We start from the raw sequence: 27,249 nt of genomic DNA, 5'->3' as shown, positions 1-27,249 counted from the left end.
GTGTTCGATCTAGGGACTTTGCAAGTGCATGTGAAGTTACTTACCTTTCCCACTGTGGCTACGGAAACTGTTCAAGTGAATTACCTCTTCGTTGCCACCTCCCTCTGCCATTTTAAACAGCTGTGCATATGAGCATCAATACCTGAGCATGGCAATCATAACCTCAGGACCTGAAAAACAAGACAGAAATGGGAGTGAACACACAGATGGTCCCATCTTGTTCTCTCTTCAGAGCCCACACCACACATGGACTAATTTCAGTTCAGGAACGATTGTGTTCCAAGACCCTACTGCGACTGTGCTCAGTTGGATTTTTTCCATTGCAGGTTCTAGAAATGCAAAATTACTTCAGGAAAAGCCAAGCACACACATTTTAAGGGAGCTAAGCCTGTGACACAGTGATCATATTAAGCAAAGAAAAAACAAGCCACTTGAGGTGCAAAGGTGATTTTTTTGGAAGCTACTAGAGTCAAGCAAAAGGTAAAGGTGGCCCTTCACTGGAGAGAATCAGTGTTTGATATTTACTGTACTAGTCAGAACTAAGACAGGTAGTATCTCTGGCCATTTTAAAGGCAGACCTCACCATTACACTTCACCTAATTTTGAAACAGCCTCATCTACAGTCTTTAATTCACTGATGGGATCTGCTTCTCAGATTTATTGTTTCTACCACTGCACTGAGAGGGCCATTCTTGAAGCCAAAGGCCTAGTTATTTTAAATGTCATCCAAAGAAAGGAATCATTTAAACTTGGTTTAATTTTAGTGTTCTGGCAAACAAGCCAGGAAACTCAGATAACAATTAAATCTCTCCTTTATTCCTAGTTTTCAGCCAAGATCACAAGTCATTCAACAGATGGAATGCCTATTCCAGTATAGAAAGACTTGATAGGAAAGAAAACTAGACGAGTAAGAAGCTGCCACTCTTCTGACCTGGAAAAGAACAATGGGGAAGTAGGATTTCAAACACCACCACCCATCGGCAAAACAAAGGACAGGAGAAACCACAGAAAATAGCTTCCGCAGAGCCTCTCTAGGGAGTGACTGTGTTACACCACTGAATCTGTTCTAGGAGTTTGTAAAGATGCTCACATGGGTGCATTACAGATAAGGCTACGTTTATGTCATGGAAATCACTGAATCCGTGACTTCGAGACCTCCGTGAAATTCTCTGCTTCAGCCCCAGGAACTGTGGGACTCAAGCTGGCAGGCAGCAGGGCCCTGGCAGGGTTCCACTAACAGGTGACAGTCTCCTGAAGGGGCTCCCCCTCAGGGTTCCAGGGATGGGAGACAGCCTCGCATGGGGGGGGGGGAGGGAATAGAGGGGGACTCCTCAAGGAGTGGCTGGGGTCTCCCTTTTTCTCTTTGGGAAATATGGGTACCCCACAGCTCCTAGCTGCCCTGGGCGGGGGGGGGGGGGGGGGCACAGCTGCCAGCCACCACGGTGACAGAGGAAATCACAGAACAGCAAGAGTCACAAACAGGTCACGTCTTCCGTGAATTTTTGTTTGTTGACTGTGACCTGTCTGTGACTTTTACTAAAAGTAACTGAAACAAAGTCTTAGCCTTAATTATAGATGCAGAGTAGAAGCGCACACATGCTTCACAGAGAAGGACTCAGACATAGAGGACAAAGTCTTCATACACTTATCTGAATAGCTCTTCCTGATACAGACTAAGCATCTCTGGGGTCCTCCAGGCCCTGCTTGGCCAACCCTCCCACGTGCACACCCACACCCAGTCTTTGGCAGAAAATTCTCAATGCTCCTCAAAACAGGACATGGTCCAGTTTTCTTTTATTCTGAGGAACAGGCTAAAGTGACTGAAAGCAGATGAGACCAAGGAGGCATGAGATGCTATGGAGAAAGTGACAAACTGGCTTTAAACTACCAGAGCCTGGTGGGAGAGATGGGTAGCTCATTTAAGGATCCCTAAAGGAAAAACTCTAGACTTACACTACCAGAAATGCCATTCTCAGTCTTCAGAGGTAAACCAAAGAATGACACAGACTATCAGGTGGGGTTTTCTGCTGCCATCTGCTGGTAGAAGACACTATTTGTGTAGGCTGGTAACTGGACAAAACTGTAGCAATTGAAATAATGGCACTGTGTTATCAGTTGATAAACCCCATCACCACTATCCTTACTTTATGAAGCAAGCCATATCACAGTTTTTTTCTAGAGCCAATAAGAGATGGTATCTGTACTATGAAGAAAGCAGTGAACTAGAATTATGCAGAAGTTGAACTCAGGAGCAATTTTATCTACTGGTAGAACAGTTTTTCATCTTGATTTTCTATGAATCTTTAAACTGTTTGAGAACACACAATGAAATCCCAAATTCACACTTCATTCATCTAGCTGGAGCTTTCAGGTATGTATCACGGTACTGTGCACTACGCTTTCCCTGGCAGTGAACATACAGAATGCAAATACGTATTATTCCCCCGTCCACGGCACACCCACACCAACACTGCAAACAGGCAAGTGAAGGAATCCCGGGAACTAGTTGTCTTTCACAGACTTTGTTCTTAACACCTGGCAAATGCCCTCAGATCACGCTTTACTCTCTACAAGAGATTAGATTCCTTTATAAGGCAGAGGATTTTGGCTTGGATTAGTTTCTCACCCTGATGAAGTTTCTCACATCTGAATGTGAGAAATGTGCAAGATGGCACCCAACTGACTATTCCAGCACAAAAGAGAATCTGGACTGTGAACTCAAAGGAAGATTCCAGAAGCCATTCCAGCATAAATAACAGATTTTCATCTTAGAGAAACAAGATGGATACGGTGGTAATTTTTACTGAATCAACTAAAGAAGAGATCTGGTTAGCTCAACAGAAGTTGGTTCAATACAAGATTGCCTCACCCATACAGCCTCTCTAATATCCTGGGACCAACGACGCTACAACACCATGACAAAGAGATTTCCATCTTGCTTTTTGTGAAAGTCCATGGCTATTTCAGTTGTGGGAGGGAGAGGAAATGTCGAAGACAAGGTGGCAGGGAAGCAAACCAAATTACCTGAGAGCAATGGCACTCAACCTTTCCAGACTACTGTACCCCTTTCAGGAGTCTGATTTGTCTTGCATACCCTCAAGTTTCACCTCACTTAATTCCTTGCTTACAAAATCAGACATAAAAATACAAAAAAAAAAAAAGTGTCACAGCACACTAGTACTGAAAAATTGTTCACTGTCATTTTTGTCATATTTATAGAATAAATCAATTGGAATATAAGTATTGTATTTACATTTCAGCATATAGTGCTGTATAAACAAGTCATTGTCTGTAGGAAATTTTAGTTTGTACTGACTTTGCTAGTGCTTTTTATGTAGCCTGTTGTAAAACTAGGCAAATATCTAGATGAGTTGGTGTACCCCCTGGAAGACCTCTGTGTACCTCAAGGGGTACATGGACCCTAGCTGAGAACCACTGCCTTAGAGTCTAAGTTATGTGATTATACACAGTGGGGCAAGGAGGTGGTGGTGGGCTGGTGCTTTTTTTTTTTTTTTTTTTTTTTTAAAAACCACAAGTCTGAAACACCTTGCTTTGAGGAGTTCAAACTTGTCATAGGAGAAGTTTATGACGTTTAGACACATTTAATTAAGTTGACACAGAAGTTAACTCCTGACAGAGAGGGCCTGTAAGAGTATAAATTAGAACAGCTCTTCTGCACAGGAACCACCCAAGACACTCTAGGTCTCTAGATGCTTTGAAAGTCACATGTGCTATGTGTCTACTCCCATCATGCACCAGTACAAATAGATGCTCCCCCCACACCTCAAAACCCCATCACCAGAACGAACAGAAGATGGCACACTGCAAGTTTGTATTTTACATACTAGACAATAGTGGGGTTATCACACCACCTAACAACTCCTGTCCTTCCCACTCCCAGTTCCCCAAACTCCCAACTTCAAATACGTATATTTTAATAGGAGCTCAGAGCCCAAAGTTGTCCTGTAGGTAAAAAGGGTTCCTTTTTGATGTAAGAGTTAATTGCCCACTGTGAGGATGGAAAAGTGATCTATATTACAGACATGAAGTACGCATTCTTATGCAGGGCAGAAGGAACACAGCTGAGAACTTGCTATACGAAGACCCTATCTGCCAGTCATTTGAAAAGTGGTACATTTCAGTCCCTAGGATTCTACTTTACTACTGTAGACAAACTGCAGTAACGGCAGCAGCTACAGAAAGAGGAAGGAAACAGTTAAACTAGTCACCTTTATCACCTGCATAAGAAATACAGAGGCAAAACGAAGAATGAACTTCACAAAGTCTAAAGCACATATTGAATCTCAGCACTAGAGACTCTGCTAACTCCCAGCTAGGAAAACAAGCCTTAGCTACAGGGCAGTGTGCAAATACACAGCTGCAAAGCCCATGACTGTAGACAAATAAGCATGACTGAGTGTTGAAAGAAGTGTTTTCAGATCAGTAGAGCAAGGATGTTGCTCAATACAAATTTACAGCACCAGCAGTGAGAGTCAATGCTCTAGGAAAATAGAGCAGTTTTTCCTTACTGGCACAGTCAACCACACCCAGACCCACTACACCAGGCAGAACACCCCAGTTTAAGAAATTGAGCCCAATATCAAATAAAGAAATGTAATAGTTCTCTTTGCAACATGCAAGAGTTAATGTTGCACACAGGGCATAATTAATAACCTACTGAACGAGGACTCTGACATTAACTGCTGGCACTACTGAGGAAAATAGCCCTTACTGTGACGATTATCTTTTTAACAAAGACAGCATTGTGTCATTTTCTGTAGACAGGACCTAAAATTAACCAGCCCGTAGGCTGCCAGTTGTCAATATTTAATATAAATATTCTTGTGTTTAAGGTCTTGTCTACATTACAAAAAGAACAAGAGTACTTGTGGCACCTTAGAGACTAACACATTTATTAGAGCACAAGCTTTCGTGGGCTACAGCCCACTTCATCGGCTGCACAGAATGGAACATATAGTAAGAAGTCATATCTATACATACAGAGAAGGTGGAAATTGCCATACAAACTGTAAGAGGCTAATTAATTAAGATGAGCTATTGTCAGCATTACATTACAAGTTGCTTCATTTCACCTTGCACAGATGCAACTGATTAAAGCAAGTTGCAATAATGTAGTGCATCTATTCTAGATGGAGAGGCACACAGTGTAAGAAGGCCCTGCACAGTATTCCCTGATAGCAATGCAGGGCCCGTGGATTGTTGCAGTTACCCAACCTTGGCTGCTTTCAGAGCCTGCATGCAGCTAACAGGAAAGTGGCTTGTCAGGTGACAGGCCATGCTCAAGCTGTCAAAACTCTCACCAAAAGGTAGGCAGGAGAATTTTGGGACTGCATAGGGAGGACTAATTGCACCATTGTCATTGCGCCATTAGCATTTGCTATCTACACGATCACTGCAAAAAAGCCCCCCGTGACACTGCACTGAGTAATGCATGTCACAGTAATCAGTTTTACTCAGAGGAAGGCCAAACGACTGCAAACGCCTGCGTGTGCATGTGTGGTGTTTTACAGGTATGCTAGGGGTTGCAACAATATTGGCAATATGCTTTAGTGCAGAAGAACTTTCAGAGAACTTCTCCTTCCAAACCCCATCCAAATTGGTCCATAACAATTTAGCTAGTCCCGTTCCCTCCTCCGCAACATGACTCGTCATGCTGGGAACTAAAACACTGGTGTCCACATCAGAAAATTACTGCTCAAGGCAAAAAACTAAGAAACCAGGATTTTATTCTCCATAACCAGCTTTTTCACCCAGAGGGAAAACTCTTCCAATTACTTCACAAGAAAAAAAAAACACTTAGAGTAGACAAGTTTTTAACATCCTGAGGAGTAATGGCAAGCAGATACATAGACAGATCGTATCTCAAACAAATTTAAAGGAGACAAACCTGCCCTCCCCTACAGTAGAATGACATGTGCACATACACCCAGAAAATGAAGGAGCTTTGAAAAAAAATGTAATGGATGGCATTCTGAATTTGACTGCCATGTACCATCGAAACAACTTCATGAGTAAAGGCCAGACTCAGTGCAGTGCCAACCCCTTCCGTCTTACCACTTTTCTTTTCCTGAAGGGCAGTGATCAAAAAGCCAAAGGTGAATCACTCTAAAAAAGGTAAAAACAGACTTTCACCCAGAACAAGACATTCATTAATATCCTAATAAGGGTTTGTTTCAAGAACTTATAAGCATGGACAAGTTCCACCAAGTGGCATGAATAAGAAATTGATATGAGTTTGTAGTGCCAGGCTGGAAACAATTCTATAGGCAACAAAGATCAAAGAACCCTACAGTTTTACACTGAATGAACATGGTCTTTCACTGCATGAATAGTAAAGAAAATGAGCAAAAAAGATGAAAAAAAAGTCACACTACATCCTCATTTGTAGGACTTTAGTTACAAGGGAAGTATAAACCTACTTATAACCAGACTAATCACCACCACAATTCCAATACCGTCCATTCAAAGGATACTAACAAAAGGATTAAACCTGTCCAAAAAATGGAGAAGAAATACACAGAAATATGGCAGACAAGCTATTCTGTCCCTGTACTTCCACCAACACAGGAGAAGATTGAACTGGGATTTATATTTCACTCCCTTTAGGCTAACAATCTTTGGGAGGATGATACACAGTTTGTACCACGATTTTGTAGCCTCTGTGAGCAGCTTACAGTATATTAAAGGAACACCATAAACATAAACAAAAAAATGGAATCACATTGAAGCTCCCTTACCCTTCTTACTTAACCAAGATGAGATTAAAGAGTTATTTCTCTCGATTTCTGCTTCTTTACTCTGCCTATTTGACAGAAATGTATAGTCAGCATCCACTACTCTGTGTGTGGGTCTTTCACACTGCAATAAGGGAGAAAAATTAATAGAACAGTATGATTGTAAAACCACAAAGACTGGTAGGGCACTTAAACAGGTGTAGTACCTAAAACTACTTTTAATTTTTTATACCTACTAGACTTCAAGTTGGCAGTATCCCTCTACTTACTTCTAGACTCATAGGTGTACTTTCCAGTCATGGCCCATGCCTAAGGACATCATGATCTGCAAAGCCTCCTGCTGTCCCAATTGCAGCTAAAAGCTGAAGAAGCTACTCTAGTGTACTGAATATGTTGAGATCATTGATGTACTGGAACTTCCGAGGACTATCAAAAACCCTTATAAAAAATACCAGGAATGTGCAGTGGTGACTTAAGTTGAATTTAAAAAAAAAAAAAAAATGGAAATTCCAAGAACAACAACCCAAAGAAATTCTGCGTGCAAGGGACAGAACGCAAAGTGCCCTCCCCAAGTACTTCTCGGCCTCTCCTTGTTTGTGTTGGGGTGGATATGTTCCGATGGCACAAGAATTTAGAGGGGAACTCTGCTTAGTTATTTTTTATAATAGTTGTCTTTAAAAGTGTCATTTAATGTTCTGTATTTATGTATTACACTTGCGCCAAGGTCAAAGGACAGCAGACGCACTGGGGGGGGGGAAATACGATGAGAACACTGGCTCCAGTCGAGTAAACACCGTCCTGTCCTCTAGAACAGTGGTCTCCAAAGTGGGGTGTGCAAGACGACCCCTGGGAGTGCGTGGCAGGAGAAGCGCTGGCGGCATGCCGGCGGCAGTCCTTCCACCATTTTTTCCCTGGGGGTGCGCCATCAAAAAAGTTTGGAGACCACTGCTCTAGAATAGTGCCTCTCAACCTTTCCAGACTTCTGTACTCCTTTCAGGAGTCTGATTTGTCTTGTGTAACCCCAAGTTTCACCTCACTTAAAAACTACTTGCTTACAAAATCAGACATAAAAATACAAAAAAAGTGTCTCAGCACACTATTACTGAAAAATTGCTCACTTTCTCATTTTTACCATAAAATTATAAAATAAATCAATTGGAATATAAATATTGTACTTACTTTTCAGTGTAGTGTTTATAGAGCCGTATAAACAAGCCATTGTATGAAATTTTAGTTTGTACTGACTTCGCTAGTGCTTTTTATGTAGCCTGTTGTAAAACTAGGAAAATATCTAGCTAAGTTGATGTACCCCATGGAAGACCTCTACGTACCCCTGGTTGAGAACCACAGCTCTAGAAGTTATGAATGTGTGGACAAAGACTTTCGCTGGCGAGGCCACTTTGTTTCCAGCTGCAGCATAGCTTACTGCACTTAAAATAATAATAATAGATAGTGCTATCATAGTTTATACCCTTTTTACCACTAAAACAATGCCTCTTTTATGACCACCATCATTTAACCATATTTCTCCAGGGTGTTCTCTCCATTCACTTTTGTTACTAGTAACATCTATGACCACTATAGTTTAAAGATTAGCAAAAAAGTAAACTGAATGTTCCTCAGAGAGCACTATGAATAGCCAATTTTCCTGGAGGGACAGTTTTTGCTATTTGTGTGGGGTTTTCCACATATCAACTGGGGTGGGGTGGGGGGGTGAAGAAGAGCGACATTTTAAAAAGTTGGAAAGTAATTATCAAGTCACAAATATTGGCAAGAGGACTCAGAGGCAGGTGTATCTAATACTACTTTTAACTCATTTTGAAACCATCTACATTTCAAAGTTGACTGTGCCTTTAAAGTTACTTCCTCTGTTACCACTTGTCAAATTCAAGTACTAGAAGGTTCATAAGAAGGGCCAAACTGGGTCAGACCAATGGTCCAGCTAGCCCATATCCTGTCATCTGACAGTGGCCAGTGCTAGCTGCTTCAGAGGGAATGAACAGAAGAGGGCAATTATAAAGGGATCAATCCCATCATCCGGTCCTAGCTTCTAGCTGTTAGGGACACCTGGAGCATGGGGTTGCGTCCCTGATGGACCTATCCTCAAACAAAGGCTTTCCAAACAAGGTGAGTCAAATCAGACTAATGCCCTTGTGGTGAGGTTCTGTATTGTCTAGTTACTCTGGACAGCTGAAGAGGAGAGTGCTATGTTGGAAAAGCAGTATGCTCAGCTCCAAGGATGAGGGAACCTTGGTCACTCAGCCTATAATGCCAAAGTGAGCCCTGAAAGATGACTGGCTAGAGGAATGGTGTCATAAATATAAAGGGAAGGGTAAACCCCTTTGAAATCCCTCCTGGCCAGGGGAAAGCTCCTCTCACCTGTAAAGGGTTAAGAAGCTAAAGGTAACCTCGCTGGCACCTGACCAAAATGACCAATGAGGAGACAAGATACTTTCAAAAGCTGGGAGGAGGGAGAGAAACAAAAGGGTCTGTGTGTCTGTCTATATGTCTACGGGGATAGACCAGGAATGGAGTCTTAGAACTTTTAGTAAGTAATCTAGCTAGGTATGTGTTAGATTATGATTTCTTTAAATGGCTGAGAAAAGAATTGTGCTGAATAGAATAACTATTTCTGTCTGTGTATCTTTTTTGTAACTTAAGGTTTTGCCTAGAGGGGTTCTCTATGTTTTTGAATCTAATTACCCTGTAAGATATCTACCATCCTGATTTTACGGGGGGATTTCTTTATTTCTATTTACTTCTATTTTTATTAAAAGTCTTCTTGTAAGAAAACTGAATGCTTTTTCATTGTTCTCAGATTCAAGGGTTTGGGTCTGTGGTCACCTATGCAAATTGGTGAGGCTTTTTATCCAACATTTCCCAGGAAAGGAGGGGTGCAAGTGTTGGGAGGATTGTTCATTGTTCTTAAGATCCAAGGGTCTGGGTCTGTAGTCACCTAGGCAAACTGGTGAGGCTTTTTACCAAACCTTGTCCAGGAAGTGGGGTGCAAGGTTTTGGGAAGCATTTTGGGGGGAAAGACGCGTCCAAACAGCTCTTCCCCAGTAACCAGTATTAGTTTGGTGGTGGTAGCGGCCAATCCAAGGACAACGGGTGTAATATTTTGTACCTTGGGGAAGTTTTGACCTAAGCTGGTAAAGATAAGCTTAGGAGGTTTTTCATGCAGGTCCCCACATCTGTACCCTAGAGTTCAGAGTGGGGGAGGAACCTCGACATGGTTACTGCAATTTGAGGCCTTGTTTTTGTTTGAGAGTGTTGGGGACACTGGGGCATGGCCACTAGGTAACTCGAGGGGGTGGAAGACCATGAGTGTCGATGAAGCCCCCTCGCACTAGGCCCAGGTGTCCTTGGCCCCCCCGCCCGCCTGGAGGCACTCGCAGCAACTCTGCGTACTAGGCCCAAGTGTCCTTGGCCCCTCCGCCTGGAGGCGCACACAGCACTTATGCTGAGAATCTGCAACAATATGTTGCAGAGTCAGACTGCCTGAAACTAAGCAAAGCCAAACAGGGGAGATATGGAAGAACAATGCTGAATAAAGCAGCTTTATGTATAGTTTAACAAATGATACAGAGAACCAGGGAACTAGCTGGGAACTGGATTGGCTAGCTATATGGATACTTGGGGCAGCGTGCTATTGGATAAGTATGCTGGGAAAAAGGATGTATAAAAGCCTGCGTAACTTCCTGCTTTGTGTATAGGATTTGAGATTCAAATCTCCCTGTACCTTTTTGAAGCGTCAAATAAACTTTTCTGCTTCTCCACCCCGTTGTGATTATTGGGTGTAGCATACTGGGTAACGAACCAACTTCAGCTGTTGTTTAGCCTCTTGGCACTGGGTGCCGGCAACAGCTTTTGGCGTCCCTGGGTGGGCGACGAGGCTGCAGTTTAGCCTTGCCCGGACCCCTCCTGGAGGTCGAGGATTGCGGCGAGAACCGACGCCCAGCGCGCACCGGTGAGTTCATCGGTGGCCTCGGAGGAGACGCGATTTGATCGACCCCGGAGGGCACAACTGTGCAACGCATTCATATAGTGGAGAAGCAGTTGTGGACGGCGGTGAAGAACCGGTCCCCTAGACATGGGGGAGGAGCAGCTGCAGGCCACGGTGAAGAACCGGTCCCTTGGATAAGGTAGGAACCTTTTAAAATCCGGATTGTATGCTCTGTTGGAACCTGGGGACGCCCAGAGTTACCCTGTAGGTATGGAACAGGGACAGAGCTCAGGGGTTAGGGCATGGTGTACGCCCCTAGAGTGCATTCTAGCAAACTGGAAGGTATTTGGTGCGGATCCAATGACTAAGAGCCAATTAAAACAATTCTGTACAGGTGACTGGCCTCAATATCAACTAGAGGACCAGGAGTGGTCGCCACCAGGAGGGTCAATTAATTACAACACGATCCTCCAATTAGTTTTGTTTTGTCAGTGAATGGGTAAATGGAATGAATATTTGTACGCACAACCGTTTATGGCTTTAAAAAATAAAACAGAGCTGTAATTCTGCAAAGTTGTAATTTGACTCCGACTGGTTCGGTAGTAGCTAATGTTAGTCCCCAGACCCCCACCCCCACTGTAATGGCAGAGCTGGTGTCCCCTTTGGCCCCCACACCCCCATCGTATAAGGGTAGGATGCCTTGGGTTACAGAGATTGCCCCCTCAGTGGGACTCTATCCTTTGCTTACCGAGACTGTTGTGGCTTGCCCAGGGGCAGACGGACGTCAGGCTACCACTATGCAAGTTTACACCCATGTGCCATTCAATCCAATAGACTTAGCAGCTTTTAAAACACAGCCTGGGGAATTCTCAACGAACGCAAGCAGGTTTATTGAGACGACTGTAATATCCTCCTGAGAACCCTGTTGTCTGAGGTGGAGAGGAATCAGGTTACAGCTAAGGCAAGGGGAGCGTCAGCGTTCAAGCGAAAAAAAAAAAAGAAAGGAATCTGTCAAGTTCCTCTCCAAATAACTGTAAGCGGCTCAGGGCATTTCTGGGTATGGCAGGCTTTTGCAGGATATGGATCCCAGAGTTTGGACTGTGGGCTAAACCCCTGTACGACTGTGTAAAAGGAGCGGATCATGACCCCTTCTATTGGACCCCAGAGGCTGACAGGGCATTTAAAATCCTGAAAAGAAAATTGATGGAAGCCCCAGCTCTGGACCTGCCAGATCTCTCTAAGCTGTTTCAGTTGTATGTACATGAACGAAGGGGGGTGGCCCTAGGAGTGCTCACACAGCTGTTAGGAGCATGGAGACAACCCGTGGCTTATTTTTCTAAGCAATTGGATCAGGTTGCAAAGGGCTGGCCGGCATGTTTACGGGCAGTTGCAGCTACTGCCCTAGTGCTTGAGGAAGCGGAGAAGCTAACATTGGGAGGGGTTATGCAAATCTATACTCCTCATACGGTCCGAGCCTTATTGGATGCAAAGGGAGGGCTTTGGCTCACCCAGGCTCAGATTGCTCGGTACCAGGCTAAGCTGTTAGAGAACTCTGAAGTCACCCTACAGCCTTGCCCCTCCCTTAACCCAGCCACTCTCTTGTCAGAAACAGAGGAACAGAAACATGACTGTTTAGAGATCATAGATGCCCAGTACTCCAGCCGTCCGGATTTAAAGGATGTACCCCTCCCAAATACAGATTATGAGTGGTACACTGATGGTAGCAGTACCGTAATAGATGGGCAAAGGAGGGCGGGTTATGCTGTTGTGACGCTCCATGACACTGTGGAAGCTGAAGGTTTGCTGCTGGGACCTCTGCCCAGCTTGCCGAACTAATAGCCCTGACCCGTGCGCTTGAACTGTCAAAAGGAAAGCGGGTCAACATTTTTACTGATTCAAAGTATGCTTTTGGTGTGCTGCATGCTCATGCTGGCCTATGGAAGCAAAGGGGAATGCTGACAGCCCAAGGCTCCCCAGTCAAGTATGGGCCCCAAATCCTCCGGCTCCTAGAAGCTGTACAACTCCCCTCGGAAGTGGCGGTGGTACATTGTAAAGCCCATCAAAGGGAGGATCAAGATGTGGCCAGAGGTAACGCCCGGGCAGATAGAGAGGCTAAGCATGCTGCCACCCTGCCATCCCCTCAGACTGAGAACGCCCATATGCATGCCCTTATCCCATCAGTAGGGGAGCTTCCAACCCCTCAGTACTCTGGGGAGGAGAGACAGCTAACTGACAAACTCAGTCTCCGGGAAAAGAAGGGATGGCTCCATTCCCCAGAAGGGAAGGTCCTCTTACCAAAGGGCCTAATCCAGCCAATGCTGCAGAAACTACATCAAACCACTCATGCTGGCAGGGAAGCACTTATCCAACTAATGGGAAAAATATTTTATCACTTCCGGACTCCGATCCCTGGCTGCCCAGGTACAAGCGGACTGCTTAGTCTGCCAAAAGAATAACCCCCGACCGGGACATCCTGTGCCATCAGCTGCCCTAGAACCCACTCCGGGCCCTGGACAAGCATGGCAAATAGACTTTACTGAGTTTCCCCGGACCCAAGAGTTCAAATATCTCCTTGTCATAGTGGATCGGTTCAGCGGATGGCCAGAAGCCTTCCCATGCCGTAACTGCACTGCCAGAACAGTGGCCCTCAAGTTTGTTAAGAAGATAATTCCTCGCTTTGGACTCCCCCTGTGGATGGAATTTGACAACGGGACACACTTCACATCAAAAATCATTCAAAGCATCTCACATGCCTTACAGGTCCCCTGGAAACTCCATACGCCCTGGAGACCGCAAGCCAGTGGTGTAGTGGAGCGTACCAATCAGACCCTTAAACGGCATCTCTCAAAAGTGTGCCAAGAAGCCTCACTGCGATGGCCTGATGCTTTGCCCCTCGTCCTACTCCGTATCCGCATTCTCTCAAAGGGTAGATTAGGGCTCAGTCCCTTTGAAATTATGTTTGGAAGGGCATGGCCTATGAATGGCACCCCGGTTCTGTCAGGGGAATGGGAGTTGGGTAATGGTTTTTTGTCACAGTATGCGTGTTCCCTGTCTGCTGTTCTCTTGTCTCTTCACAGGTATACCAAGGATTCCCAGCCTCTCCCCTTGGACTCTCCCGTCCACTCCTTACAGCCCGGTGACTCTGTGCTTCTTCGCACCTGGAAAGACGAGCCTCTCCAGGAAAAGTGGAAAGGACCCTATACCGTCCTGCTGATCTTCCATACAGCGGCAAAGATCGAGGGACACAAGAACTGAATCCATCACTCTCGTCTGAAGGCAGTACCCGCCCTCTCGTCAGCAGAACAGTGGACCGTCCAACCTGCTGACTCCTCATCTAGTGACGATCTTGGGCTAAAGCTACTGTTTAAAAGACATAAATAGTGGGCACCTTAATGCTAAAATGGGCCCACCCAGGTACTGGAGACCCTGGGTTGGAAAGACTCTGGTGATAATTAATTGGGTAACACTGTTACTCTCTGTATTGGTATTTCCAAATTGTGCATATTGGGAGCATAACTCCTTTGTTTCGCTTGCGCACCATGTTGCTAATTTAACAAACCAGACTGATTGCTGGGTATGTGCTCCAATTCCACTGTCCCCCCAAAACGGGAATGCCTCTTGACATGCTGCCCTTGACCCTAGCAGAATTAGCCACCACCAAAGAGCAGGAAAGAACAGACTCGCCATTCTGGAATAAGACCTCTTTACAGCAAGCCACCTATCAGGACCAGGAGTATTCAGTTGCAGTACTCACTGAGGGAGTGTTATGTTTTACCTGAAACCAATCTGATCACTATGGGCGTCCTGTGGGAAAAAGCTCCTGTGTTATTACACAGTGGGCTGATGGGTACTGGATAAAGACCAAAAGGGGAGGCCAACAGTGTGGGTGTAATGGTTCCTCCCCTTTTAGGGAAACTCTTACAAATACTCTTACCACAAAAGAAAGGTTTGGAAATATAACTTGCCGTTCAGTTAATATCTCCAATGTAGCAAGCCAATGGTGGGTTTGTAGTGGTCCCTATGGCGAGTGTAATTTGAACGGCACAATTAGAATCGCCCCCACTTGTACCCAATCAAAAAAATAAGATGCCCCCTTAGGGGCATATAAATTGTTTAAAAAAGCAGCCAAAGCAGCCTTAAATATCCCAGGAATCCCCTTAAGAAACAGTCGTTACTGGGCCCTACAGGGTCACTATTTTGTATGTGGCCGAAAGGCTTACAAGGTGCTGCCAGCCAACTGGACAGGTAGCTGTTATATAGCTCATGGAGTTCCTCATCTTTCCATAACTGCCACACTGCCCAAAGGAAAGATTAGAAATGCCCGAGACACCTCTGTTGAGTCACGAGAAAAGACCCTGCGGCGACTGACTATGGCATTGGAATATGAAGAATCCCCTCACAACCAAGAAGCTTGTAGGGTGCTCTGTACTGGGAATAGCGCCACTGTTTACCGGGCCAGCCATGGCATGCATAGGCTGCTATACTATAAGGCTGCAGATGGTATTTGAGAAGGTGGCCTTAGAGTTAGAGGACTCGGTTAGTGATTTAGGGTCAGCAGTAAAAACATTAAATAAAGAGGTACAGCAGCTCAGGACGTTTTCCCTCCAAAACAGGCTGGCTTTGGACTATCTCTTGGCATCCCAAGGAGGGGTTTGTGCCTCGTCGGGCCCCGATGTTGTGTATATGTAAATGATAGCAGTTATGAGATCTATGAAAAGGTGGTACAGGCTGAGGCCCATGCCCGAGCCGGAGCACAGGTTGCCTATACTGCCCCAGAGAACGATTGGTTGCAAACCTTGTTTTCAGGCTGGGGTTTGTCGTCTTGGCTTGGTGGTTTATTTAGCCTGCTATTGAAAATTCTCTTTCCTGTATTGCTTGTATTACTGGTATTATGCTGTGCAGTATCATGTGTTAGGGCCCTTTCGCAAAAGTTAATAAGTCATTCTCTTCAGGGCTATCACAAAGTGCTTATGCAAAGTCCTATTGTAAAGAAATAAGTAGCCCAAGTGAGAAAACTCAGAGCCAAGGTTGTTGAGTGTTCTCAAAGGGGGGAGTTGTTGGGGACACTGGGGCATGGCCACTAGGTAACTCGAGGGGATGGAAGACCACGAGTGTCGATGAAGCCCCCTCGCACTAGGCCCTGGTGTCCTTGGCCCCCCCGCCCGCCTGGAGGCACTCGCAGCAGCTCTGCGTACTAGGCCCAAGTGTCCTTGGCCCCCCCGCCTGGAGACGCACACAGCACTTATGCTAAGAATCTGCAACAATATGTTGCAGAGTCAGACTGCCTGAAACTAAGCAAGGCCAAACAGGGGAGATATGGAAGAACAATGCTGAATAAAGCAGCTTTATGTATAGTTTAACAAATGATACAGAGAACCAGGGAACTAGCTGGGAACTGGATTGGCTAGCTATATGGATACTTGGGGCAGCGTGCTATTGGATAAGTATGCTGGGAAAAAGGATGTATAAAAGCCTGTGTAACTTCCTGCTCTGTGTACAGGATTTGAGATTCAAATCTCCCTGTACCTTTTTGAAGCTTCAAATAAACTTTTCTGCTTCTCCACCCCGTTGTGATTATTGGGTGTAGCACACCGGGTAACGAACCAACTTCAGCTGTTGTTTAGCCTCTTGGCACTGGGTGCCGGCAACGAGAGTGAAGTGAAGAACCCTGAAGTTTTGCAAGTGAAGGGATAACTCAGCACTAAGATACTGTACAGAACATTAATCTGTAACAGCAGTTCTCAAGCCGTGGCCCAAGCAGCACACAGCTGCAACACATGTGAGATCCTCAGGGCCATACAGGTAGCGTATGTGTATGTATATATAGTGTGGATGCTGCCCACCAAAAAAAAAAAAAAAAAACCCAAACAAAAAAACAAACCACCACAGAGAACTGCACATGCAGCTCACAATGGTAAAGAGACTGAGAATCACTGCCCTGTACACTCCAAAAGAGAATTTTAACTTGCAACTTCCTTGCCTGAGATAGAGCAACAGAATCTCAACCATTCAAACCCTTTGGACCACAGCAAATATGTTGGGATAATCAAAAGTCATGCTGGCAGTTCACTAGAGGGATGGTTCAGTTATTAAAAATACAACTGTACTGGAATTTTGGAGTAACACACACACGGTGGTACAAATGGCTTCCGAAACAGCTCACAACTCATCTTTCAAACAAACAGTTGTTTTAAGAAGCTATTTTGTCCTGAGGGTGGGGACCAAAGGAATGTCATGTAAAACCATGTGATCTGCTTTTCAACACACTCCATTACAACAGCCATCCGTTTTCCTTCTAGTTTTCACTCTTGTAGATTAGCTGTGACTTCTACTGAAATGAAGATAGGCAGACAGCCTCTCTTCCTGATTCAGAGGAACACAATTAACTTGAAGTTACTTTAAAACCATTCTTTGAAACTTGAGGAGGCTTCGGGTGCTGCACCTGCCTGTCAGTGCCACTGACAACCTATTTGACTTTGCTCTTTTACTTTTAATACATTTCTCTTTTCCTCATTGTGCAAAAGGCACACACAGAGCAGGAGAAACTGACTGGCTGCCTGCAGAAGGGACACAATGAAACTACTAGTATATAAAGTACTAAAATACATAAAGTAAAAATAGTGCAGAGTCTTTCCTCTTATTTGTCTCGACAGTTTCAGGAATCTTCAGTGTTACTTGTAACAAGAATAGATACAAAAATCCAGCCATAAATGTGATTTTTAAACTGCTATTTAACACCTTGGATGCACATCTTCAAGACCCCTTAAGGCTGTTTCTCCAGCTTCCAGCCTAGGCTCTTAACGGGGAGCGAGAGATATAGGACTGCTGGCTGGACTAACCCCAACATGCTGCAGCTGGGAGCAAGAGCATGAAGTGATGCAGGCAGCTGGCAAACTGCTGTCAAGAATCAGGGCTAAAAGAAGCAGCTCATGGAAGCTGCAAGGGAGAGATCAGCTCAAAACCAACAGGTGCAGGCCAGAATCTCAGAGCCACCTTAAGTTGACAGCAGCAGACAGCATTGGAGACAAGGGAGGCAGGGAAACTAGTTGTAACACAGTGAGCATAAGGGCTTCTCATGGTACTCCAAATGTAGAGCAGCTGAGAAGAGAATGAACCCAGTGGACTGAAGAATCCAGGAGAGAGAATACTGAGCAGCACTCAGGAAGATCTGATTTAGATGTGGATCCATCCATAATGCACTAACCAGGGAGCGTCACTAAGGACAAACAGAAAAGGGGAGTGCATGTTGTGTTCTGACTGGAGTTACCACAGTTTCACTTTCAAAAGAGCTGGAGTCGGTGAGCATAACCCACTCTTCACTAACAGGGACAGTTTGAAATGAGGTAGAAGGTACGACTGGGTGGAACAGTAACAATATCTTTTATTGCAGCAGCTAGCCTGCTTATCTTGGGGAGAAAGGAGAGTTTCAGGGGTCAATTTGTACAGAGGCCTATTTTTTTTTTTAAAGAGGGTTCAGTGAAAGCTGTTTTTAGAACAAGCAGATGTTCCCCTGAAGCATTTGAGACCCAAACATTCCAGTATTAAGGACCTCTGAGTGAAAACAACAACTGATTTTTATTGTTTATGTCTTGCATTTCTTACAGCCAACAGAAAAGGAGCGCAGGTACGTAAACAGGATTTTTAAATGATTTAATAACTTAAGAAATGCAAACTAACCTCTACTGTGTGATTAACAACATATGATTTAAGTTGGCAGTGTCCCTTTAAAAATCAGTTGGTTGCTACTATGGTTACCCAGAAGCGTGTCAATTACCCATACAGTACTCTTTTCTAAAACATGCAAACCAAAGTTGTAGTTAGCTAATTGTTGCAAGAGTTGTTAGCTACCCTAGTATCTACCACAGTGCATTCATAAACTCTTCTGCTAGCATGGATGCAGAACTACTTCTCCATAATTTGGAGAAGTGCACACAAACAATGTGCTGTACCTAAAAAGTTGGTCAGAGGTAATCTTGTTGGAATAGAAATCTGAATGTATTAGTGTTCATTCAAGGGCTAACGATTCCCAATTATTAGATATTCACAAGAACAGACTGTGAGGCCTCTTTTTGGCAAGTATGTTTTGTTTTATTGTGAAATGGTCCTTCTATTCTCTGCCTTCAACTCATCTCTGCTCAGGAGAAGCCATGATTGCATGTTCTCATAAGCAGAGCATGGCTGGCAGGCACGATTCCAGCAGCCCCTGGAACCAGCTTCAGCCCTGTCACATGAGAATGGCCAGTTTAGGGTTTGACTTTTTTTATCTGATTGTTTTTTAATTAGTATGTGTCAAGATACCTGAAAGCACAAGTATTCATATATGAAAGACATAGGATTTAGCATCCTTACTCAGAACTGAAACAAGGATAACTAGCCAGTGGCCAGTCTCAGAAGCGTTCTGTATTTTACATTACGCTTTTCTGAGGTCTCTCTACTTTATGTACTCTACCACTAATTAAAAAGTCCATACAAACAAAATAAATTCTCTGCTGACCAGCTAAAATGCTTTGAAGGCAGGCACTGCACATCTATGTTTCAGTTCTACAGGTGACATCAGACCACCAGTTAGAATCCATCAGTTTCATCTAGTCAAAAATAAATGCTCTCCAAACATAAGGGTCACTACGGATGAAGCTAAGAAGGTTTGGCTGTAGCCTGTGCAAACTTGGTTTGGAAAAATTATTTCCCTTTTGCCTTCGTTTTTGAACCCCACACCTCTCAGTCTCTCACACATCTGAAATGCCAAATGCAGTATGCCTTTGGGAAGTCACAACCTGCCTCTCACTTGCCTCTGACTGAGAAATGGGAACAATACTGGCCACCTCCCAGTACTGAGAAGTTGTTAATGTTTATAAAGCACTTTCAGGTCCTCGAATAGCAGGTGCTACTAAAACAGACGAGGTTTACTGGCAGTCACTTTGCTGTAAAGTTTCTTACCACATGTAATTCAAAAAACGAATGGCATCTATAGTAGGTGGATATGTTTCTGAATTATAGTGCACAGAAACAGCAAGTCAGACTTCTACAGACCTTAGTTAAAAGCTTATCAAAACAAATGTTAATTCACCAAAAACTTGTTTTGACAGTTGCTCAGCCAACCTACAGAGGTGAAAAGTTGGTGTGAATGAGAAATACAGTGCCTGTCTTCAGAAATCAACTTGAAGTATCATACATCACAATAATCTTCAGAGCCCAAGCAGCTGGCTACATTTTTGGTTCATCAACTTTGTTACATTTTGAGTTATAAATAATGACAATGACAAACCTTAAAAACAGCCTTAACATGACTGACAAGCATCACGGACAATGAAATGTCAGATTTCCATGAAGACAGAGGCCAGAACCCAGGCTCGATTTACATTTCCCCTGGCTGAGCAGTGCCATTAGAGAACTCAAAGAGAATAACCACCGAGCTGAACCCTTGCACTACTAGCTTTGCCACTCCCCATTAACCACCTCTCATTCTCACAACCACCTTCAAGTGCCTCTTCGCAGAAGACTGACCCAGTATGCCAGCTGTCTGAAGCTAGTTATCTTGGCAGGAGACAGAAACAGACCTAGTAATTTGCCTCAGTGTCATTTGTTACTTATTTCCTAAATTCAATACTTTCTCTATTTAAATGGGCATTTATAACGCCTCTTGCATGCGGAAACAAGACTTGTTAGAGTGTCAACAGCATAGAAAACCGCCTAGAAGAGGGAACCCTGACAGGTACAAATATTAACTGTCCTTTAAAAATAGTTAACATTCAGCGCAGCAAAAACACTGAATCTTTCATAATTGGAATGGGTTAGAAACTTGGGCTGATCACTACCTAGAGAGGCGTACTAGTTCTGAAAACTGATATTGGACTGGGACCAGTGATCAGTCTGAAAATTCCACACTTAAGATATTGCAAGATGAATCAGCATGGAAGCCAGAATTCTATAAGAGCAATGCAAGAGTTCCAACAACTGAAAACAAGGTAATTTCAGCTCCACATCTGTGACTCAGATCAGCGTAAAGCATTCCATATTCTCTACGCTGCAATACTTCAGGAAACATGGCAAGCTATGGATGATCTGAACATATTAACTGTACATTTCTTTGCTCATCAGTTTCAGACAGCTGCTTAACATTTTACTGTAGTTCTCAGTTGATTTAGTTTTTCAAATTAGTGTTACAGACAGACGCTTGTCATGAGGAGACAGTTTACCCAATGAATTATGTCTGCACTGAAGCCTATAAGAACCATCATGTCCATACATACCTAAAGCTTGATCACATGGGCTAACAGATAGCTTCCCAAATAAGTTGCATATTCCATGGCTTCTACTGGCCATGTACTTACTGTAAATAGCAAGGGATCTATCACAGTCTGTATAACTCCCATTTACAGTAATTTAAGTTATGTGTAGCAACTTCAGAATACCACCCACCCCCACAATCAAAAGGTCATTAGTTCAGTGAAGGCCCATCTTTGTTAGTTGCCTGGAAAAGAAAATCTAACATGATTTCAGAACACAAGTCCACTTTTCTGACTTATATCATTTAAGCCAAAACTTAAAAGGTTTCCAGATGGAGTCCACATGCAACACGTTTCTGACTGGAGAAACATTAGCACAGTTCTAAGTCCCCTGAAAAGAATGAAGCCTACTGCAAGCACTTGTTGTACTTAAAATACTGCACAGGATCTTTTCAGGGGCAATAAGGCAAGCACTACATTTATTGGTAATACATGTATCCATTAACACTGTATCATATACGTATGACAGATATTACATTCATGCTCTCACATACACACACTCCGTCTTGTTGTTGTTACCAACTAGTTGCTCCCCTTAACTTCACTAGCCAAGTGAGTTAGATGGGGAAGGAGTGGAGCCGGGCTTCTGCCGATTCGAATCGATGCTCCCATATTGGAAAGACGAGACCCAGAGTCCTCTGCAAGACACCTCACATTTACAGCAGCTTCCCTCTCATGCAAATATATACCAGATTCAAAATCTGTATCTGTGTCCACTGGTCCTTTGTGCTGCTTCCTTCTGGGTGTTGTCCCAATGCTGTTCAAAGAGGGTGTTTTCAAAAGAAGATGCTTGCTTCTAACCCCCAAGGCCATCAACATGTCTGCTCTTCTTTAGTGAGCCCACTTGACAAGTTTTATTGTTCTTGCGGTCGCAGCTGTCTGGAGGTGGCTGCCTTCCATGCCTTGCTCATTCACACCTCGTTCGTTCAACAGGGCAATTGATTACGAAGGGGGGAGATCTTATTCTATTCCTAGCAAAAAGATTTTTCTTCTTATTCTATCCTTAGGGGCTATATAACATCATACCAAGATTCAATACAAAGTTTCTATATAAGGATTTGATACAAAGTTCCCATACGGGGCAGGTTTAGGTTGGATATTAGGAAAAACTTTTTCACTAGGAGGGTGGTGAAACACTGGAATGCGTTACCTAGGGAGGTGGTAGAATCTCCTTCCTTAGAAGTTTTTAAGGTCAGGCTTGACAAAGCCCTGGCTAGGATGATTTAATTGGGGATTGGTCCTGCTTTGAGCAGGGGGTTGGACTAGATCCCTGAGATCCCTTCCAACCCTGATATTCTATGATATACCAAGGCTCAATACAAAGTTTCAGGAAAGTTATGCAAAAATACTTAATACAGAGATTTATCTGCACACTGAAACCCATTAGTGTATAGGAGTTAGCCTGCACTATTACACTGAAAGCTACTCAAAATGTCAGAGTATTTTTCTAGATGCACATTTCAAACTAATGCATGGGAGTTTCTTCCAGACTCTGAAAACAGCAATAGGGCCTCACTTCCTCACTTCTTTGCTGTTTGTTTTTATTCTTATTAATCAGCTACTGGCCACTTTGCAACACTTCCTGTCACCTTTCAGTTGTTTCTTCAACTCTTCCTTCAATATCAGTTATTTTAACCCTAATACGAGTCATCTACTTTTGCCACTTAGAGACTATTAGAATGTACTGTATGTGTCCAGTTACAAGACAGTGCTAAACACGCAACTAATCGGCCATGTCTGTCACATAACCGTACTAACACCCACCCCATTTCCAAACAAGACACAGCATCTGCCTGCTGTGGAATTTATAGCACCAAAAGCATTTCTGAAATGTATGTCTAAGATGAAAAGCAAGCCACAGGCTCTTTGTTCTGTGTTTGTAAAGCACCAAGCACAAAGGTGTCCTAGTCATGGATGACCACCAAGGTGCTACAATAAATAAAGAAGGAGTAATACTGCCCTGTTGTAAGCGATATACATCCCACCTTTCCTCACACCCTCCCGCCCCCCCAAACTTTTAAAGCACCCACTTGCACTCATTTATTTAGCTGTATAACAGTGATCAGCTTGGCCAAAAATCATATACCACTCACAAAAAAGACTTTAAATAATGCTTTGCATCAACCGTGGAGGGCAGCATCACTACACAGTATGGACTGAACCAAGCCATGACAGTTCTTCCACTGAAAATGAGTCTGAATCTTTTGCCAAGTGTTTGTAACCTCCTGTAGAGAAGAACTGCTTGTCAATATCTAGTTTCATTATCAAGGCTAAGATTTTGTCACAGGTATTTTTAGTAAAAGTCACAGACAGGACGCGGACAATAAACCATAAATCACGGAAGCCTGAACCCCGCCATGCGTGGGGCTGACAGCCTGAACCCTGGCATGTGCAGGGCTAAAGCCAGAGCCAAAGAAGTCATGGAGATCTGTTAAAGTCACAGAATCCATGACCTCCATGACCAAATCATATCCTTACTCATTATGCAGACACCCAGCAAATAAAACCCATTAAGATGATTATGTAATATGGAAAAGCCCACTGAAGTAAGTAGGATTTTGCAAGGCAACAGTACTACAGATGGAATTTTTACATTGATTAGTATTGCAGGGGTAACATCTTTAAAGTTGGCCCTGCCGTTTTGCTACTGCCACAGAATAAGGATCCTACCCTGCAGCTAGTACCCCTCCCCTCCCAACATGGCACTATACAACTGTTTCAGCAGCTAAAGATTTGAGTCAGTGGAGCAGTGGATATCCATTCTGTTCCCACACAGCTACTGAAGATTCCAGGGGACAAAAGGAAGAGTACATTCAGGCACAAGAGCCTTCTCTGCAGAGGCGTAAGATATATCTTGTTGATCTCTCTAGCCATCGAGGCCCATCTTCTCCCAGAGAGCTATGATTAGGACCCTACCAAATTCACAGTCCATTTTAGTCATTTTCACAGTCACAGAATTTTTAAAAATAGTAAATTTCATGATTTCAGTTATTTAAATCTGAAATTTCAGCGTGTTGTAATTGTAGGGGTTCTGACCCAAAAAGGAGTTGTGGGGGGACTGCGGTATTGCTACCCTTACTTCCGTATTGCTGCAGGCAGCAGCGCTGCCTTCAGAGCTGGGCACCTGGAGAGCGGTGGCTGGGCTGGGAGCCCAGCTCTGAAGGCAGACCCACCGCCAGCAGCAGCACAGAAGTAAGGATGGCCTGGTATGGTGTTGCCACCCTTACTTCTGCGCTGCTGCCTGCAGAGCTGGGTGCCTGGTCAACAGCCGCCACTCTCCAGCCAGCCAGCTCTGAAGGCAGCACAAAAGTAAGGGTGTAAATACCCCCTTAAAATAACCTTGTGACCCCTCCCCCCACAATTCCCTTTTGGGGCAGGACCCCCAATTTGAGAAACTCTGGTTTCCCCTGTGAAATCTGTATTGTATAGGGTAAAGCACACAAGACCAGATTTCATGGGGAGAGATCAGCTTTCACGGTCCATGATGTGTTTTTCATGGCCGTGAATGTGGCAGGGCCTTAGCTATGACTGTCAAGCTTCTACACACTGCAGTGTCTGAGGAAGGGTAGGAACCACAGAACAGAGGACACTTAAAAAAGAACCAAGACTCTAGGATGTGGGAAAGAGTGAAGACAGACATGAAAACAGATGCAAATTGCTTCATTTTGGCATGAAGATCAGCAGCTTTTTTCAGCTATCAAGCTATTGCAGCTATTTAGATCAGAGCTGAAACATTCAGAAACATGACCACCACCTACTTAAAAGAGTGCTGGTGAAAGACACCAATAAATTAAGTCATAGCCCTGTAGTATTTCACTCTTACCTCTAGTAAAGAATGTGAGTGTGGATGGAGCATACTTCTTATTTTATGTAAAGAACACCAAAAGGTATCAGATAGAGGAGTAAGAAATAAAACTTTGTTTAAAAAGTTGAAATTTCAACCAGTTTTGACAAAAAGCTGAAGAGAAAAATGGACTGTTTACTTTTTTGTACTGTAGATAGAGCTATTTTAAGATTAAAAAACAAGATTGAAGCACATGCCACTTTTCAGACATTTACTGGATACAAGTGAAGAGAAGGAGTACTAGTGGCACCTTAGAGACTAACCAATTTATTTGAGCATAAATGAGCTACAGCTCACTTCATTGGATGCAGTCATTAAGGTGGAGGTTTTCAAAAGGCACAAATGACAGGTAAGTGCCCAACTGTCATTAGCATTTTTGCAAAAGCTGCTGCAGAAGTCCTAAGAAAGATGGCTCACAGTAGTAAAGCTTGCAAACCTATATTACTACTTTCCAGGAACACCAACAGTGTCCAGCACTAGAGGTATGAACCTGAAAAGCTTACTCTCTAAAAATGGCATTGTTATAATATACCAGATTAAATATACCATATTGTAGATACACGTCTGAAAAATTTTCTCCCTCATTCCTGCTGGAAACCGTATGAGTCTAGTTCCAATTTTCACTGCATTAGGTTCTAACTAAGGAAGGGTCTGACTTCAAAATACAAAGCGTCAAGTTACCTTGGGAACGTGACTCTCTTTTAAAACCTTGACCTTGCACAGTCATTTGTCTGCTAGAGGTGTAGCTCCAATGGTAGCAACTGCAGAAAAGCTAGCACAGGCCAAACACAACCATTGTATCATCTATTATTATGTGGCAGAGCTGCTTGTGTCTCATACAACTTGGCACTTCACTTCCACAGCTGCTCTCTCACTCATGGCGCTAGCCTCTGAACCCATGCCCCCCTTTAAATGAGAACCTCAAGGAGCCGGTCAGGTTTTGTTTTTCAAAATAGAGGTTCCTTTAACCCTCAAGTTTCCTACTCAGCCCGAAGCGTTCCACAACAGGAAACGAGGCGAGAAGGGGAGGCGAACTTCGTGTACTTCTGTGAGCTGTTCCCGGCCAGGCCCCGGCGTGCTGCTCTAGTTGTTCAGAAGGTAAACACGCAGCACGGCCTAGCCGAGGCGAGGCTGGGCAAAACGGCCCATGGCCAGAGGGGCTCTTAGCTCGGTTCGTTCCGCCAGCAGGGTCAGGGGCGGCCAACATGCACACGCTCGACAGCTGCTACCAGATCAGAGGCACTGAAGCAAATTCGCCTGGGCTATTGTAGCCGGAGCAGCGTCTCTCGCGGGCTCCTTCCAAGCTGGGAGTCCGGGCTTTGAGGCGAACGAGCAGGTCCTGTCCCTGCTGAGGGGCATCACGTCAATTACAGACGCGCTACACAACTAGGGAGCCCCCCCCAAAGCCGGGCTCGAGAGGCAGTAGCCCCCCCCAAAGCCGGGCTCGAGAGGCAGTAGCCCCCCCCAAAGCCGGGCTCGAGAGGCAGTAGCCCCCCTCCCAGCCGGGCTCGAGAGGCAGTAGCCCCCCTCCCGCCCCCCCCCAGCCGGGCTCGAGAGGCAGTAACCCCCCCCAGCCGGGCTCGAGAGGCAGCTCAGGGCCCGAAGGAAACACCAGCGCAGTAACTTTGCCCTGCCGCACCCCAGGGACACCGGCCCCGCCTCCTTCCCCCTGCCCGGAGGGGACCCCGGCCGCGCCTGGGGGCGGGGGGGTCTGTGACTTGCCCAAGGTCACAGGGCGAGCCAGGGGCAGTGCCGGGCACGGAACTCCCGGCCCCCGCCTCGCTCCCTTCCCTGCTCTGGGCCCAGCCCTGGCGCCTTCCCCGCGGCTTGGGGGGGGGGGGAGCTGGGGGAGGAGGTGACGGGAGGGGGCCGCCGGACGCCTGTGGGGGAGGGAGGGTGGAGGGGAGCCGTGGCCAAGCCGCCGGGGCCAGGCCCTACCCAGCGACGTGGGGTACTCACCCAGCTTGGCCGCTCCGCCTCCCCCTGGGCCGCTCCGTCCGACCCTCACCTCCCGCGACCCCCGCTTCATTGAGCCGCCGCGGCCAGCCAGGCTCCCTGCCTCCTTCCGGCCCGCGCCGCGCCTGCGCCGCCTGGCCGCCACGTGACCGCGCCCCCTCCGACCAGAGAGAGGCGAGGACGCGGGGAAGGGAAGGGCGGTCGGAAGGGGCCCGTCTCCGGGAGCGCACCATAGAGAGGGCCCGGGCTGGTCCTCCTGCGGCCCCCTACCTGCGCGGGAGGGAGCGGGACCCTAGGGCCCGGGATGGCTGGGCGGGGGGAGCGAGGGAATCAGAGCCTGGGGGCGGGGCCATGGTGGGGAGGGGGGCAGAGCACTAGCTGCGGGGGCAGATGGACCCACCCCCAGTACAGCCCTGGGGGCCCAGGATGAGGGGGACTGGGGGTGGAGAACAGAGCCCGTCC

General features: G+C 45.3%; 1 protein-coding gene across 1 annotated transcript in view; it reads right to left on the bottom strand.

Moving 5' to 3' along the window:
- RNF216 (ring finger protein 216) overlaps positions 1-26,908 on the bottom strand; it is a 120,234-nt gene extending 93,326 nt beyond the window's left edge. Inside the window, exons 1-2 of the mRNA XM_077827914.1 lie at positions 26,791-26,908; positions 45-170 (exon numbers count right to left, since the gene is read on the bottom strand). Coding sequence (XP_077684040.1) covers positions 45-111 — 67 coding nt within the window. The 5' untranslated portion in view covers positions 112-170; positions 26,791-26,908. The remainder of the gene's footprint in view (positions 1-44; positions 171-26,790) is intronic.
- Between the last annotated feature and the right edge of the window lie 341 nt (positions 26,909-27,249).

Source organism: Eretmochelys imbricata, chromosome 10 (assembly GCF_965152235.1).
Source record: "Eretmochelys imbricata isolate rEreImb1 chromosome 10, rEreImb1.hap1, whole genome shotgun sequence".
NCBI lineage: Eukaryota > Metazoa > Chordata > Testudines > Cheloniidae > Eretmochelys > Eretmochelys imbricata.
The sequence above is the reverse complement of the archived record's forward strand: the minus strand, read 5'-3'. Positions and strand labels throughout refer to the sequence as shown.